The sequence below is a fragment of the Rhinoraja longicauda genome, chromosome 39 (genome assembly GCF_053455715.1).
Source record: "Rhinoraja longicauda isolate Sanriku21f chromosome 39, sRhiLon1.1, whole genome shotgun sequence".
Classification (NCBI taxonomy): Eukaryota; Metazoa; Chordata; class Chondrichthyes; order Rajiformes; family Arhynchobatidae; genus Rhinoraja; species Rhinoraja longicauda.
This window is the reverse complement of record NC_135991.1, coordinates 16,198,114-16,212,020: the sequence shown is the minus strand read 5'-3', so window position 1 is coordinate 16,212,020 and position 13,907 is coordinate 16,198,114. Positions and strand designations below refer to the sequence as shown.

General features: G+C 51.9%; 1 protein-coding gene across 7 annotated transcripts in view; it reads left to right on the top strand.

Annotated features, from left to right (window-relative positions):
* fus (FUS RNA binding protein) overlaps positions 1–13,907 on the top strand; it is a 43,059-nt gene that overhangs the window by 19,912 nt on the left and 9,240 nt on the right. For 3 of the 7 annotated variants that reach the window (XM_078430310.1, XM_078430309.1, XM_078430305.1), the window contains exons 5-9: positions 1,366–1,667; positions 4,451–4,706; positions 8,992–9,026; positions 11,507–11,545; positions 12,368–12,477. In XM_078430310.1, coding sequence (XP_078286436.1) covers positions 1,366–1,667; positions 4,451–4,706; positions 8,992–9,026; positions 11,507–11,545; positions 12,368–12,477 — 742 coding nt within the window. The remainder of the gene's footprint in view (positions 1–1,365; positions 1,668–4,450; positions 4,707–8,991; positions 9,027–11,506; positions 11,546–12,367; positions 12,478–13,907) is intronic. The other 4 variants (XM_078430311.1, XM_078430308.1, XM_078430307.1 and 1 more) reach the window with 3 other exon arrangements.

Genomic DNA, 13,907 nt, shown 5'->3' with positions numbered 1-13,907 from the left:
TCTTCCCCACCGAGTCCGTCCGTCCTCACCGACCAGCGATCCCCGCACACTAGTTTAGTTTGCAGACCCTCAGCGTATTTGGAGTATTGTGTGTTCAGTTCTGGGCACCGTGTTATTGGAAAGATGGTGTCAAGCTGGAAAGGGTTCAGAAAAGATTAACGAGGATGTTGCCAGGACTCGAGGGGCCTGAGCTACAGGGAGAGGTTGGGGCAGGCTGTAACTCTTCCTTGGAGCCCAGGAAGATGAGGAGTGATCTTGCAGAGGTGTACAAAATCATCAGAGGAATAGATTGGGTAGCTGCACAGAGGTTTTTGCCCAGAGTAGGGGAATCAAGGCCCAGGGGACATGGGTTTAAGGTGAGGGGGGGGGGGGGGGGGAGAGATTTAATAGGAACCTGAGGGGCAACATTTCCACACAGAGGGTGGTGGGTGTATGGAACGAGCTGCCAGAGGAGGTAGTTGAGGCTGGGACTATCACAATGTTTAGGAGACACTTGGACAGGTACATGGATAGGATGGGTTTGGAGGGATATGGGCCAAACGCGGGCAGGTGGGACTAGTGTAGATGGGGCATGTTGGTCGGTGTGGGCAGGTGGGACTAGTGTAGATGGGGCATGTTGGTCGGTGTGGGCAGGTGGGACTAGTGTAGATGGGGCATGTTGGTCGGTGTGGGACTAGTGTAGATGGGGCATGTTGGTCGGTGTGGGCAGGTGGGACTAGTGTAGATGGGGCATGTTGGTCGGTGTGGGCAGGTGGGACTAGTGTAGATGGGGCATGTTGGTCGGTGTGGGCACGTGGGACTAGTGTAGATGGGGCATGTTGGTCGGTGTGGGCAGGTGGGACTAGTGTAGATGGGGCATGTTGGTCGGTGTGGGCAGGTGGGACTAGTGTAGATGGGGCATGTTGGTCGGTGTGGGCAGGTGGGACCAGTGTAGATGGGGCATGTTGGTCGGTGTGGGCAGGTGGGACTAGTGTAGATGGGGCATGTTGGTCGTTGTGAGCAGGTGGGACTAGTGTAGATGGGGCATGTTGGTCGGTGTGGGCAGGTGGGACTAGTGTAGATGGAGCATGTTGGTCGTTGTGGGCAGGTGGGACTAGTGTTAATGGGGCATGTTGGTCGGTGTGGGACTGGTGTAGATGGGGCATGTTGGTCGGTGTGGGCAGGTGGGACTAGTGTAGATGGGGCATGTTGGTCGGTGTGGGCAGGTGGGACTAGTGTAGATGGGGCATGTTGGTCGGTGTGGGCAGGTGGGACTAGTGTAGATGGGGCATGTTGGTCGGTGTGGGACTTAAATAAGGTTCTACCGTATCGTCCCATGTGTTTGACCGTGTCGCTCTTTAACCCGTTCCGTTTCCTCCCCACCAGCAGCTATGGGGGAACTAACTCGCAGGCGGCCAGCTACGGGCACCCTCAGGGAGGCGGAGGTGGCGGCGGCAGTGGCGGCTACGGGCAGCAGGGCTCCTACGGGCAACAGTCAGGCCCCTACGGCGGGCAACAGGGGTCCTACAGCGGCCAGCAGTCGGGCTCCTACAGCGGCCAGCAGGGCTCCTACAGCGGCCAGCAGGGCTCCTACAGTGGCCAGCAGGGCGGCTACCAGGGCCAGCAAAGTGGAGGTTATGGACAACAGGGCCAGTACAGCAGCGGTGGAGGTGGCAGCTCCGGTGGAGGTGAGTCTCACGCCGCGCAACTCCCCGTTAACAATAGACAATAGGTGCAGGTGGAGGCCAATCGGCCCTTCGAGCCTGTACGCACCGCCATTCAATGTGATCACGGCTGATCATTCTCAATCAGTACCCCGTTCCTGCCTTACAATAGACAATAGGTGCAGGAGTAGGCCATTCGGCCCTTCAGGCCTGTACGCACCGCCATTCAATGTGATCATGGCTGATCATTCTCAATCAGTACCCCGTTCCTGCCTTCTCCCCATACCCCCTCACTCCGCTATCCTTAAGAGCTCTATCCAGCTCTCTCTTGAAAGCATCCAACGAACTGGCCTCCTGAGGCAGAGAAATCCACACCTTCACCACTCTCTGACTGAAAAAGTTATTCCTCATCTCCGTTCTAAATGGCCTACCCCTTATTCTTAAACTGTGGCCCCTTGTTCTGGACTGCCCCAACATTGGGAAAATGTTTCCTGCCTCTAATGTGTCCAATCCCCTTATATGTTTCAATAAGATCCCCCCTCATCCTTCTAAATTCCAGTGTATACAAGCCCAATCGCTCCAGCCTTTCAACATACGACAGTCCCGCCATTCCGGGAACTAACCTAGTGAACCTACGCTGCACGCCCTTTTTAAGGTAAAAAGACCATATTAAAAATAGGTAAAAAAACAATATTAAAAATAATCAACATATATACCAACTTTAGATAGTTCCTCTGTCCCTTTCTTTCCCTTCCCAGATCTCCCTCTATCTTCTTGTCTCCACCTATATCCTTCCTTTGTCTCGCCCCCTGACATCAGACTGAAGAAGGGTCTCGACTCGAAACATCACCCCATTCCTTCTCCTGAGATGCTGCCCGACCTGCTGAGTTACTCCAGCATTTTGTGAATAAATACCTTTGATTTGTACCAGCATCTGCAGTTATTTTCTTATATGATTTGAAAAGTGTTTATGAGTTCAGAAGCCTGATGGCCTGATGGTGGAAACTCTTCTTGTCTGGTGGAACGCACAGCCATACTCCTGTATCGTCTGCCTGATGGTAACATGGAGAACAGCCTGCGTGCTGGGTGGCTGGTCAAGTCAAGGTTATTTGTCACACGCACATACACGATGTGCAGTGAAATGAAAGTGGCAATGCCTGCGGATTGTGCACAAAAAAGAATGACAGTTACAGCATATAAATAAAGTTAATACGGAGAAGACAAAATTTAGTCCCTGGAGTTATAAAAGTTAACCGTCCTGATGGCCTGTGGGAAGAAACTCCGTCTCATCGTCTCCGTTTTCACAGCGTGACAGCGGAGGCATTTGCCTGACCGTAGCAGCTGGAACAGTCCGTTACTGGGGTGGTAGGGGTCCCCCATAATGTTGCTGGCTCTGGATCAGCACCTCCTGATGTATAGGTCCTGCAGGGGGGCGAGTGTAGTTCCCATGGTGCGTGTAGTTCTGCCGAACGCACTACTCTCTGCAGGGCCATCCTGTCCTGGGCAGAGCTGTTCCCAAACCAGACTGTAATGTTGCCGGACAGGATGCTCTCTACAGCCCCAGAGTAGAAGCAATGAAGGATCCTCAGAGACACTCTGAATTTCCTCAGCTGTCTAAGGTGGTAAAGGCGCTGCTTTGCCTTACTCACCAGTGCTGCAATGTGCGTTGCCCATGTCAGATCCTCTTTGATGCGGACGACCAGGTATTTAAAACTGCTCACCCTATCCACAGTAGACCCATTTATCTCCAGTGGCGTGTACGTCCTTGGATGTTGAGTCCTTCTAAAGTCCACAATCAGCTCCTTAGTTTTTGTGACATTCAAGAGGAGGCTATTGTCCTGACACCAGAGTGCCAGATCAGCCATCAGGCCTTCTCATCGTTGTCGGAGATCAGGCCCACCACCACAGTGTCATCAGCAAACTTGATGATGGAGTTTGAGCTGAACCTGGCCCCACAGTCATGTGTGTACAGGGAGTACAGTCGAGATCTGATCTGAGGAAAGACATTCTTGCCATAGAGGGAGTACAGAGAAGGTTCACCAGATTGATTCCTGGGATGGCAGGACTTTCATATGAAGAAAGACTGGATAGACTCGGCTTGTACTCGCTGGAATTTAGAAGATTGAGGGGGGATCTTATGGAAACTTACAAAATTCTTAAGGGGTTGGACAGGCTAGATGCAGGGAGATTGTTCCCGATGTTGGGGAAGTCCAGAACAAGGGGTCACAGTTTAAGGATAAGGGGGAAGTCTTTTAGGAGCGAGATGAGAAAGTTTCTTTTCACACAGAGAGTGGTGAATCTGTGGAATTCTCTGCCACAGAAGGTAGTTGAGGCCAGTTCGTTGGCTATATTTAAGAGGGAGTTAGATGTGGCCCTTGTGGCTAAAGGAATCAGGGGGTATGGAGAGAAGGCAGGTACAGGATACTGAGTTGGATGATCAGCCATGATCATATTGAATGGCGGTACAGGCTCGAAGGGCTGAATGGCCTACTCCTGCACCTATTTTCTATGTTTCTATGAGATAGAGTTCTCAAGAGAGAACTAGATAGTCAAGAGAGAGCTAGATAGAGATCTTAAGGATAGAGCTCGAGATAGAGCTCTCAAGAGAGAACTAGATAGTCAAGAGAGAGCTAGATAGAGCTCTTAAGGATAGCGGAGTCAGGGGGTATGGGGAGAAGGCAGGAACGGGGTACTGATTGAGAACGATCGGCTGCGATCACAATGAATGGCGGTGCGTACAGGCTCGAAGGCACGAATGGCCTCCTGTTGTCTATTGTTATGTTGACAATCTCCCCCCTTCCCCACAGGCGGTTACAATCAGGACTCCAGCCCAGGCGGGGGCTACGGTGGCCAGGATTCCAGCGGTGGTGGCGGCGGTGGCTACGGCGCGCAGTCGGACGGCCGGGGCCGCGGCCGTGGCGGTTACAGCCGCGGCGGAGGAGGAGGAGGAGGCGGTGGTGGTGGTGGAGGAGGAGGAGGAGGCTTTGAGCGCGGAGGCGCGGGAGGAGGAGGAGCCGGCGAAAGGGGCCGAGGGAGCCGTGGTGGCAGAGGCGGGGCAATGAGGTAAGGGTCGGCCGGCGAGAGGGTCTCTGTGGGGGGAGGGGAGGAGGGGGGGGGGGGGCAGCAGCCGGGCAGGACGGTGGACGAGGGGGGCCAAGGGAGGGGAGGAGATGCAGAGAGAGGAGAGGGGACTGGGGGGGAGGAGGAGATGCAGAGAGAGGAGAGGAGAGGAGATGCAGAGAGAGGGGAGGGGACTGGGGAGGAGATGCAGAGAGAGGGGAGGAGAGGAGATGCAGAGAGAGGGGACTGGGGAGGAGGAGATGCAGAGAGAGGGGAGGGGACTGGGGAGGAGATGCAGAGAGAGGGGAGGGGACTGGAGGGGAGGGGAGGGGAGGGGAGGGGACTGGAGGGGAGGAAATGCAGAGGGAGGAGAGGGGACTGGAGGAGATGCAGAGAGAGGGGAGGGGACTGGGGAGGAGATGCAGAGAGGGGAGGGGACTGGAGGGGAGGGAATGCAGAGAGAGGGGAGGGGACTGGAGGGGAGGGAATGCAGAGAGGGGAGGGGACTGGAGGGGAGGGAATGCAGAGAGGGGAGGGGAGGGGACTGGAGGGGAGGGGACTGGAGGGGAGGGAATGCAGATAGAGGGGAGGGGACTGGAGGGGAGTTGATGCAGAGGGGGGAGAGAAGATTGGAGGGGAGGAGATGCACAGGGAGGGGAGGAGAGGAGCTGCAGAGAGAGGGGAGGGGAGGAGATGCAGAGGGAGGGGACTGGACTGGAGGGGAGATTGAGAGGGAGAGGAAACTGGGGAGGGGAGGAGATGCAAGGAGGGGAGGGGACTGGAGGGGAGAAGATGCAGAGAGAGGGGACTGGACTGGAGGGGAGGAGATCCAGAGAGGGGACTGGACTGGAGGGGAGGAGATCCAGAGAGGGGACTGGACTGGAGGGGAGGAGATCCAGAGAGGGGACTGGACTGGAGGGGAGGAGATCCAGAGAGGGGACTGGACTGGAGGGGAGGAGATCCAGAGAGGGGACTGGACTGGAGGGGAGGAGATCCAGAGAGGGGACTGGACTGGAGGGGAGAAGATGCAGAGAGGGGACTGGACTGGAGGGGAGGAGATCCAGAGAGGGGACTGGAGGGGAGGAGATGGAGAGGGAGGGGAGGGGATTGGAGGGGAGGAGATCCAGAGAGAGGGGACTGGAGGGGACGAGATGGAGAGGGAGGGGAGGGGACTGGAGGGGAGGAGATGCAGAGAGAGGGGAGGAGACTGGAGATGGGGGGGCAGGAGATGCGTGTGGAAGGGTCAGATAAGAGGGGGGTGGAAATGTGGAGGGGAGAGTACAGGCCCTGTGCTGTCAAACGACAGAGGCAAGATGGAGGGGGGGGAGGTGGGAGAGAGAGTGAGGCTGGATGTGGGTAGGGGGGCTAGTGAGTGAGGTAGGGGGGGTGAGAGAGGAGGGGTGGATGGGTGGGGAGGGGGGTTGGATGAGCCGTGTGTCTAGGTGTAGAGTCAGTGTATGGGTGTGGTTGTGGACTTCCTCGTCTCCTGTTCTAGCCCTGTGTCGGTGGGCGGCTGCTCCTGCTGTTTCCGAGGGGGGGAGGGGTCGTTCTCTCCAGCGATTAATCCCCTTCGGTCACGATTTGTCCCGTTCACTCACGGACCACCAGCGACACCCTCTTTTTAACGTCTGCATTCAAAAGGGTAACCCCCTTGTGTATGATAAAAGCATTCTCGACAGTAGGTTGTGTAGTCTTGCCTGAGGTTACTGTTTAAACAACGAACCCAAACAAAAATGTTGTTAATTTAAAATAATAAAGACCGCGTTGGATGGGTTTGCCGAGGATTCTGGGAGGGCGAGGAGAATGGACAAGTTTCTGGTCGGTGTAAAACTACTCTTGGTAAACATTGTTCAGTGTTAAAAAGGTCTCTCTCTCTCTCTCTGAGTTATCATGGTTGTGTATGGGAAAGAAAACTGCTGCTTTGCTGGGTTGAAATCGAAGGTAGTAGACACAATAGGTGCAGTAGTAGGCCATTCGGCCCATCGAGCCTGTACGCACCACCATTCAATGTGATCGCGGCTGATCGTTCTCAATCAGTACCCCGTTCCTGCCTCTCCCCATACCCCCTGACTCCGCTATCCTTAAGAGCTCTATCTAGCTCTCTCTTGAATGCATTTCAGAGAATTGGCCTCCACTGCCTTCTGAGGCAGAGAATTCCACAGATTCACAACTCTCTGACTGAAAAAGTTTTTCCTCATCTCCGTTCTAAATGGCCTACCCCTTATTCTTAAACTGTGTGTGGCCCCTGGTTCTGGACTCCCCCAACATTGGGAACATGTTTCCTGCCTCTAATGTGTCCAACCCCTTAATAATCTTATATGTTTCGATAAGATCTCCTCTCATCCTTCTAAATTCCAGTTTATACAAGCCTAGTCGCTCCAGTCTTTCAAAGACGTACAGGTATGTAGGTTAATTGGCTGGGTAAATGTAAAAATTGTCCCTAGTGGGTGTAGGATAGTGTTAATGTACGGGGATCACTGGGCGGCACGGACTTGGAGGGCTGAAAAGGCCTGTTTCCGGCTGTATATATATGATGATGATGATGATATGATATGACAGTCCCGCCATTCTGGGAATTAACCTGGTGAACCTACACTGCACGCCCTCAATAGCAAGAATATCAGATTAGGAGACCAAAACTGCACACAGTACTCCAGGTGCGGTCTCACTAGGGCCCCGTACAACTGCAGAAGGACCTCCTTGCTCCTAAACTCAAACTAGGAGACCAAAGCTGCACACAGTACTCGGGTGCGGTCTCACTAGGGCCCTGTACAACTGCAGAAGGACTCAAAGTGCTGGAGTAACTCAGCGGGTCGGGCAGCATCTCTGTGGAGAACATTGGGAACATGTTTCCTGCCTCTAGCGTGTCCAACCCCTTATATGTTTCGATAAGATCCCTTCTCATCCTTCTAAATTCCAGTGTATACAAGCCCAGTCGCTCCAGTCTTTCAACAGGTACACAAAGTGCTGGAGTAACTCGGCGGGTCGGGCAGCATCTCTGTGGAGAACGTGGACAGGTACACAAAGTGCTGGAGTAACTCAGCGGGTCGGGCAGCATCTCTGGAGAAGGAGCGTCGGAGCGGCGTTTCGGCGTCCGAGACTGACGGAGAAGGGTGTCTCCAGAGACGCTGCCTGAGCCGCTGAGTTAAACGCGCTCCTCAGCTTTTACGATGTGGGGAGCCTTGAGTTAACCCAAAGTGCTGTCGGTGGAAATGCCCTGATTAGCGCACGCCGAATGGCCTACTCACTCGCCTGGAAGCGAGCTCTCAAATGGCCGATTGCGCCATTTCAAAGTCGAGCCGTACGTACTCCAGCATTTTGTGCGTACCTAAAGCAGCAAGCAGTTAGATGTGCGATGGTAGAAAAGCAGGTGAGTGTGTTTGGCCTGGGGGTGATTTATAACTATGGTTGAATAAATAAATATATATCAATGTGAAACACATTTTTATCACTTGTCTACAATGTTTGATCTTAACAAAATGCAATTTTATGTGTCACAGGTTTACAAAGTGAAATGAACTAAACACGCCCGCATACACTATCTATCCAACATAACCCACCCTCTTTTATTTGTTTCGTTCCTCAGCTTTTTTGTTTGCATGCTGTAGACTCCCAAACAACAACAAAAAGGGTCAAATGCCACCCAACTCAGTTGATTTTTAAGTCTCTTTTACAAAAGAAAACACAAAAAGCAATGTCTCGTTATACAGATTTAAAAAATATATATATATCTCTGCAGTAGCGAAAAGTGTGTGTTTTAAGTTACGTACGTAACGAAACAAAGGTGACTAAAGCACCAAAAGGTGTCCTTATGTTAGACATTCTGTGTAGCACTTTATGGAATGGATCTGGTATTGCATTTGCAGGTTTTTTAATCTCATTTTTTAACGCATATTTATATAAAAAGATTAAACCGTGTGAGGTGTGAAGGTGAAATTGGCTTCAGCTTAGCTATGCGAGCAAATGGCCTTTATATTTATACGGTTTGGTTTCTAGAGAGTACTGTCACGGTTTGGAATTTGGACAGGCTAAGGCTCTTCTGGTACTGTGCAAGAGACAATAAGACTATAAGGCACAGAGATGTGTTCGTATTTATTTAAAATGCGTCTCGTTTAAACAAAAAGGGTCTGGTTTTTTAAAACAGGAAAAAGCAAAAGGAATGAAGTGTGTACACTTAGGCCTGAGTTCATCACAAACAAACAAACAAACACACAAACACACACACAACATGCGGCCACACACACACATGCGTCGAAAGGCTTCAATCTCTCCACATTTGTCTTCTCAGCTGTGCAGAACGAGGTGGATACAATAAATTCGGTGGTAAGTTCAGAGATAAAGCAAAAAAAAAGCAAAAAGAACTATATATCTATATATATATATATTTAAAAAAAGGGAAAACATTCGATGTGTTTGACCGCAGATGTTAATGTGACCTATCGTTAAACCTGGGTGTTGCCAGGTTTATTTAGATGGGGGGGGAAAGGGGGAACAGGTTGGGGAGGAGAGGGGGGGGGTGGGGTGGGGGGTAAAAATCGAGTGTTGCTCGATTACGGTTACCTGTGCTGAAGCAACTCTGCAGAGTCAGATGGTGGTGTTCTGGGGCTGGTGAGTATTTCTGGGCAAGGTACAAGAGTGTAATTTATCTAAGAGGAAAAAAATAATAATATATATATATGTGAGCGAATGTGTACACAGGCTAAAAGACCTGTTGCCGACTTAACGGAAAAAAACTAAAAAAGGTGCACAATATTACTACTGCATGGTTACAATATCTGGTGGTTACTCAAATCTAAAGGAGAAAACTTAAAATGGTGAAGTTGGATGGTTTTAACGGTATCAAGTGTAGATTTTGTGTGTATGAAAATCTGTTTATATTTAAGTGTGTGTATATATATATGCAATGCCAACTCAGTTCAGAGGTCTATTTGGTTTCGTGGAAGTGTGTTTTGACAGGGAGGGGAAGGCGGTATTGTTTTATCAGTCAGGGTGTTATGAAGTCACACACACAGTGGAGGCAGGACCCTTCCTTCTGCCCGGCTTGCCCACGCCGGCCGACATGCCCCACACTAGTCCCTCCTGCTTACATCCCTCCAAACCTGTCCTATTCCAAAGGGCAGTCTTCTCAAACGTTGCGATAGTCCCAGCCTCGACTACCTCCTCCACCTGCAGCTCGTTCCACACGCACACACACACACCGCCCTCTGTGTGGAAACACGACAACTAACCTCACGCCAATCTACACTAGGACCACTTAAATGATGTTAAAACTATCAGCCTCGACTACTCCTTCCACACACACTGTTAAAAAAAGGATTCCTATTAAATGTTTCCCCCCCTCTCACCATAAACCTATGTCCCCTGGTTCTCGATTCCCCTACCCTGGGCAAGAGACTGCGTTTAGAGGAACTATTCCTCTTGTGATTTTATACACCTCTTAAGATCGCTCCTTATTCTCCTGAGTCCCACCTTGCTCAACCTCTCCCTGTAGCTCAGGCCCCTCGAGTCCTGGCAACGTCCTCGTGAATCTTCTCCGCGCCCTTTCCATCTCTCCCACAGCAAGATGGCCGAGACTAAATGTGGCCTCACCAGCATCTTGTACTCTTAGTTTAAACTAAGATTTACCACAATGTTGCCAGCGATACAGCGCGGAAACACAACCCCTTCCACACCGAGTCCGTCCACGCCGACCAGCGATCCCCGCACACTAGTTTAGTTTAGAGACACAGCGCGGAAACACAACCCCTTCCCCACCGAGTCCGTCCGTCCGCGCCGACCAGCGATCCCCGCACACTAACACTATCCCACACTAGGGACAAATTTTACATTTATACCAAGCCAATTAACCTACAAACCCGCACGTACGTCTTTGGAGTGTGGGAGGAAACCGGAGCGCCCGGAGAAAAGCCACGCAGGTCACGGGGGAAGGTGCAAACTCTGTACGGACAGTGTCCGTGGTCAGGATCGAACCAGGGTCTCTGGCGCCGTGAGGCGGCAACTCAACCGACCTCCTCTAGCACATCCAGGTGGTTTTTGTTTCAAACGTTTGCCTAGGGGTGTGGTGACGAAAAAGCAAAGGTGTTAAAATGTGAGCTCGCACGCACGCACAAACAAACAAACGCATGGATGTTTATATATATATATATTTGAAGACACGAGAATCGATGAGGAGAAAATGGTCATTGGTGTCGGGTTTGGAAGCGACTTGCAGAGGTGTCGATGGTCACGTATGGGGTGCTTTGAGACCCACCCACTCGAGACCGATTGGATCGGGACCAGTGCTGGAGAATCGATGGGGAGGGGGTGGGACGTAAACATTTTTATTTAAAAACATCAAACCAAACCAAAGGTAGACACAAAACGCTGGAGTAACTCAGCGGGTCAGGCAGCATCTCGGGAGAGAAGGAACGGGCGAGGTTTTGGGTCGAGACCCTTCTTCTTCAGACTGACCAAGAAATAAAACACGCACACAAAACGGACACACGGGTTTAAAAAGCCAATGGGCTGCTGTGTAGAATTGATTTTGGTGACTAAAACCCCCCCTCCCCTCCATAACAAAAACAGAAAAGCAAGTTGGACCAAAGAGGTCCTCGTGTTGTGTGGTGTGGTGCTGTTTGACATTTCCCCGCCAGCTAGGGGTCTTGTCTTGTCCGCCGCGTTCTCGTGCTTATGTGTGTCGTTAATCTGTCTATCGCTTTCTTTTTTTTTTACCCTTCCCTCTTCCCCTTCTCCCCAACACCCTGGTTCCCCTCTCCACCCCCCTCCTCCCCTCGACGCACTCTAACCCACAACGTGTATACAAGAAGGACCAAGGGACCAGGGGCCGGGAGGCAGCAACGGTGGTACGTGTCGGGGAAGGGGACAGCACGGCTTTAGTTTATTGTCAATGGGGGCGCGGCGCCAGAGACCCGGCTTCCATCCCGACCACGGGCGCTGTCTGTGCGTACGTACGTTCCCTCTCCCCGTGACCAGCGTGGGTTTTCTCCGGGCGCTCCGGTTCCCTCCCGCGCTCCAAACACGTGCGTGCGGGTTTGTAGGTTAATTGGCTTGGTATAAATGTAAACATCGTTGCTAGTGCGTGTGTGTTGTGTGTGTGGGGATCGCTGGTCGGCGCGACGGACTCGGTGGGGAAGGGGTTGTGTTTCCGCGCTGTGTCTCTAAACTAAACTAGTGTGCAGGGATCGCTGGTCGGCGCGGACGGACGGACGGACTCAGTGGGGAAGGGAGAGAGGGCGAGAGTTTGGGGCCTGTTTCAAGATGGCCGACTTTTGCCTCCTGTTTCCGCGCTGTGTCTCTAAACTAGACTAGAGTGCGGGGCGATCGCTGGTCGGCGCGGACGGACGGACTCGGTGGGGAAGGGCGAGAGTTTGGGGCCTGTTTCAAGATGGCCGACTTTTGCCTCCTGTTTCCACGCTGTGTCTCTAAACTAGACTAGTGTGCGGGACGATCACTGGTCGGCGCGGACGGACGGACTCGGTGGGGAAGGGCGAGAGTTTGGGGCCTGTTTCAAGATGGCCGACTTTTGCCTCCTGTTTCCGCGCTGTCTCTAAACTAGACTAGTGTGCGGGGATCGCTGGTCGGCGCGGACGGATGGACTCGGTGGGGAAGGGGTTGTCTTTCCGCGCTGTGTCTCTGAACTAAACTGGACACTAACGCTGCCACAGGATCGGATCAGGACAATTCGGACAACAACACTATCTTTGTCCAGGGACTGGGTGAGAGTGTGACCGTAGAAGCTGTTGCCGAATTCTTCAAGCAGATCGGCGTGATCAAAGTGAGTTCTGTGGCCTGCTGCGTCTGTCCCCTTAGAAACATAGAAACTTAGAAAATAGGAGTAAGGAGGTCCTTCTGCAGTTGTACAGGGCCCTAGTGAGACTGCACCTGGAGTATTGTGTGCAGTTTTGGTCTCCTAGTGAGTATAGGAGCAAAGAGGTCCTTCTGCAGTTGTACAGGGCCCTAGTGAGACTGCACCTGGAGTACTGTGTGCAGTTTTGGTCTCCGAATTTGAGGAAGGATATTCTTGCTATTGAGGGCGTGCAGCGTAGGTTCACCAGGTTAATTCCCGGAATGGCGGGACTGTCGTATGTTACATAGAAACATAGAAAATAGGTGCAGGAGTAGGCCATTCGGCCCTTCAAGCCTGCACCGCCATTCAATATGATCATGGCTGATCATCCAACTCAGTATACCGTACCTGCCTTCTCTCCATACCCCCTGATCCCTTTAGCCACAAGGGCCACATCTAACTCCCTCTTAAATATAACCAATTAACTGGCCTCAACTACCTTCTGTGGCAGAGAATTCCACAGATTCACCACTCTCTGTGTGAAAAAATACTTTCTCATCTCGGTCCTAAAAGACTTCCCCTTATCCTTAAACTGTGACCCCTTGTTCTGGACTTCCCCAACATCGGGAACAATCTTCCTGCATCTAGCCTGTCCAACCCCTTAAGAATTTTGTAAGTTTCTATAAGATCCCCCCTCAATCTTCTAAACTCCAGCGAGTACAAGCCGAGTCTATCCAGTCTTTCTTCATATGAAAGTCCCGCCATCCCAGGAATCAATCTGGTGAACCTTCTCTGTACTCCCTCTATGGCAAGAATGTCTTTCCTCAGATTAGGAGACCAAAACTGTACGCAATACTCCAGGTGTGGTCTCACCAATGCCCTGCACAACTGCAGCAGAACCTCCCTGCTCCTAAACTCAAATCCCCTCGCTATGAATGCCAACATACCATTCGCTTTCTTCACTGCCTGCTGCACCTGCATGCCTACTTTCAATGACTGGTGTACCACGACACCCAGGTCTCGTTGCATCTCCCCTTTTCCTAATCGGCCACCATTCAGATAATAGTCTGCATAACTCCCCTTCATCCGCAGTCTCCAGACCGATGGATGGCCTTCGCCGTTCATCCCCTGAACGTGGCCCACCCAAAATCAGTACCCCCCGCTCCTCCCCCCCACCCCCTGGTATCCCTTGATTCCACTAGCCCCAAGAGCAGAGAAACCCACACATTTGAGTTGAGTATAGGAGCAAAGAGGTCCTTCTGCAGTTGTACAGGGCCCTAGTGAGACCGCACCTGGAGTACTGTGTGCAGTTTTGGTCTCCAAATTTGAGGAAGGATATTCTTGTTATTGAGGGCGTGCAGCGTAGGTTAATCCCCGGGATGGCGGGACTGTCGTACGTTGAAAGACTGGAGCGACTA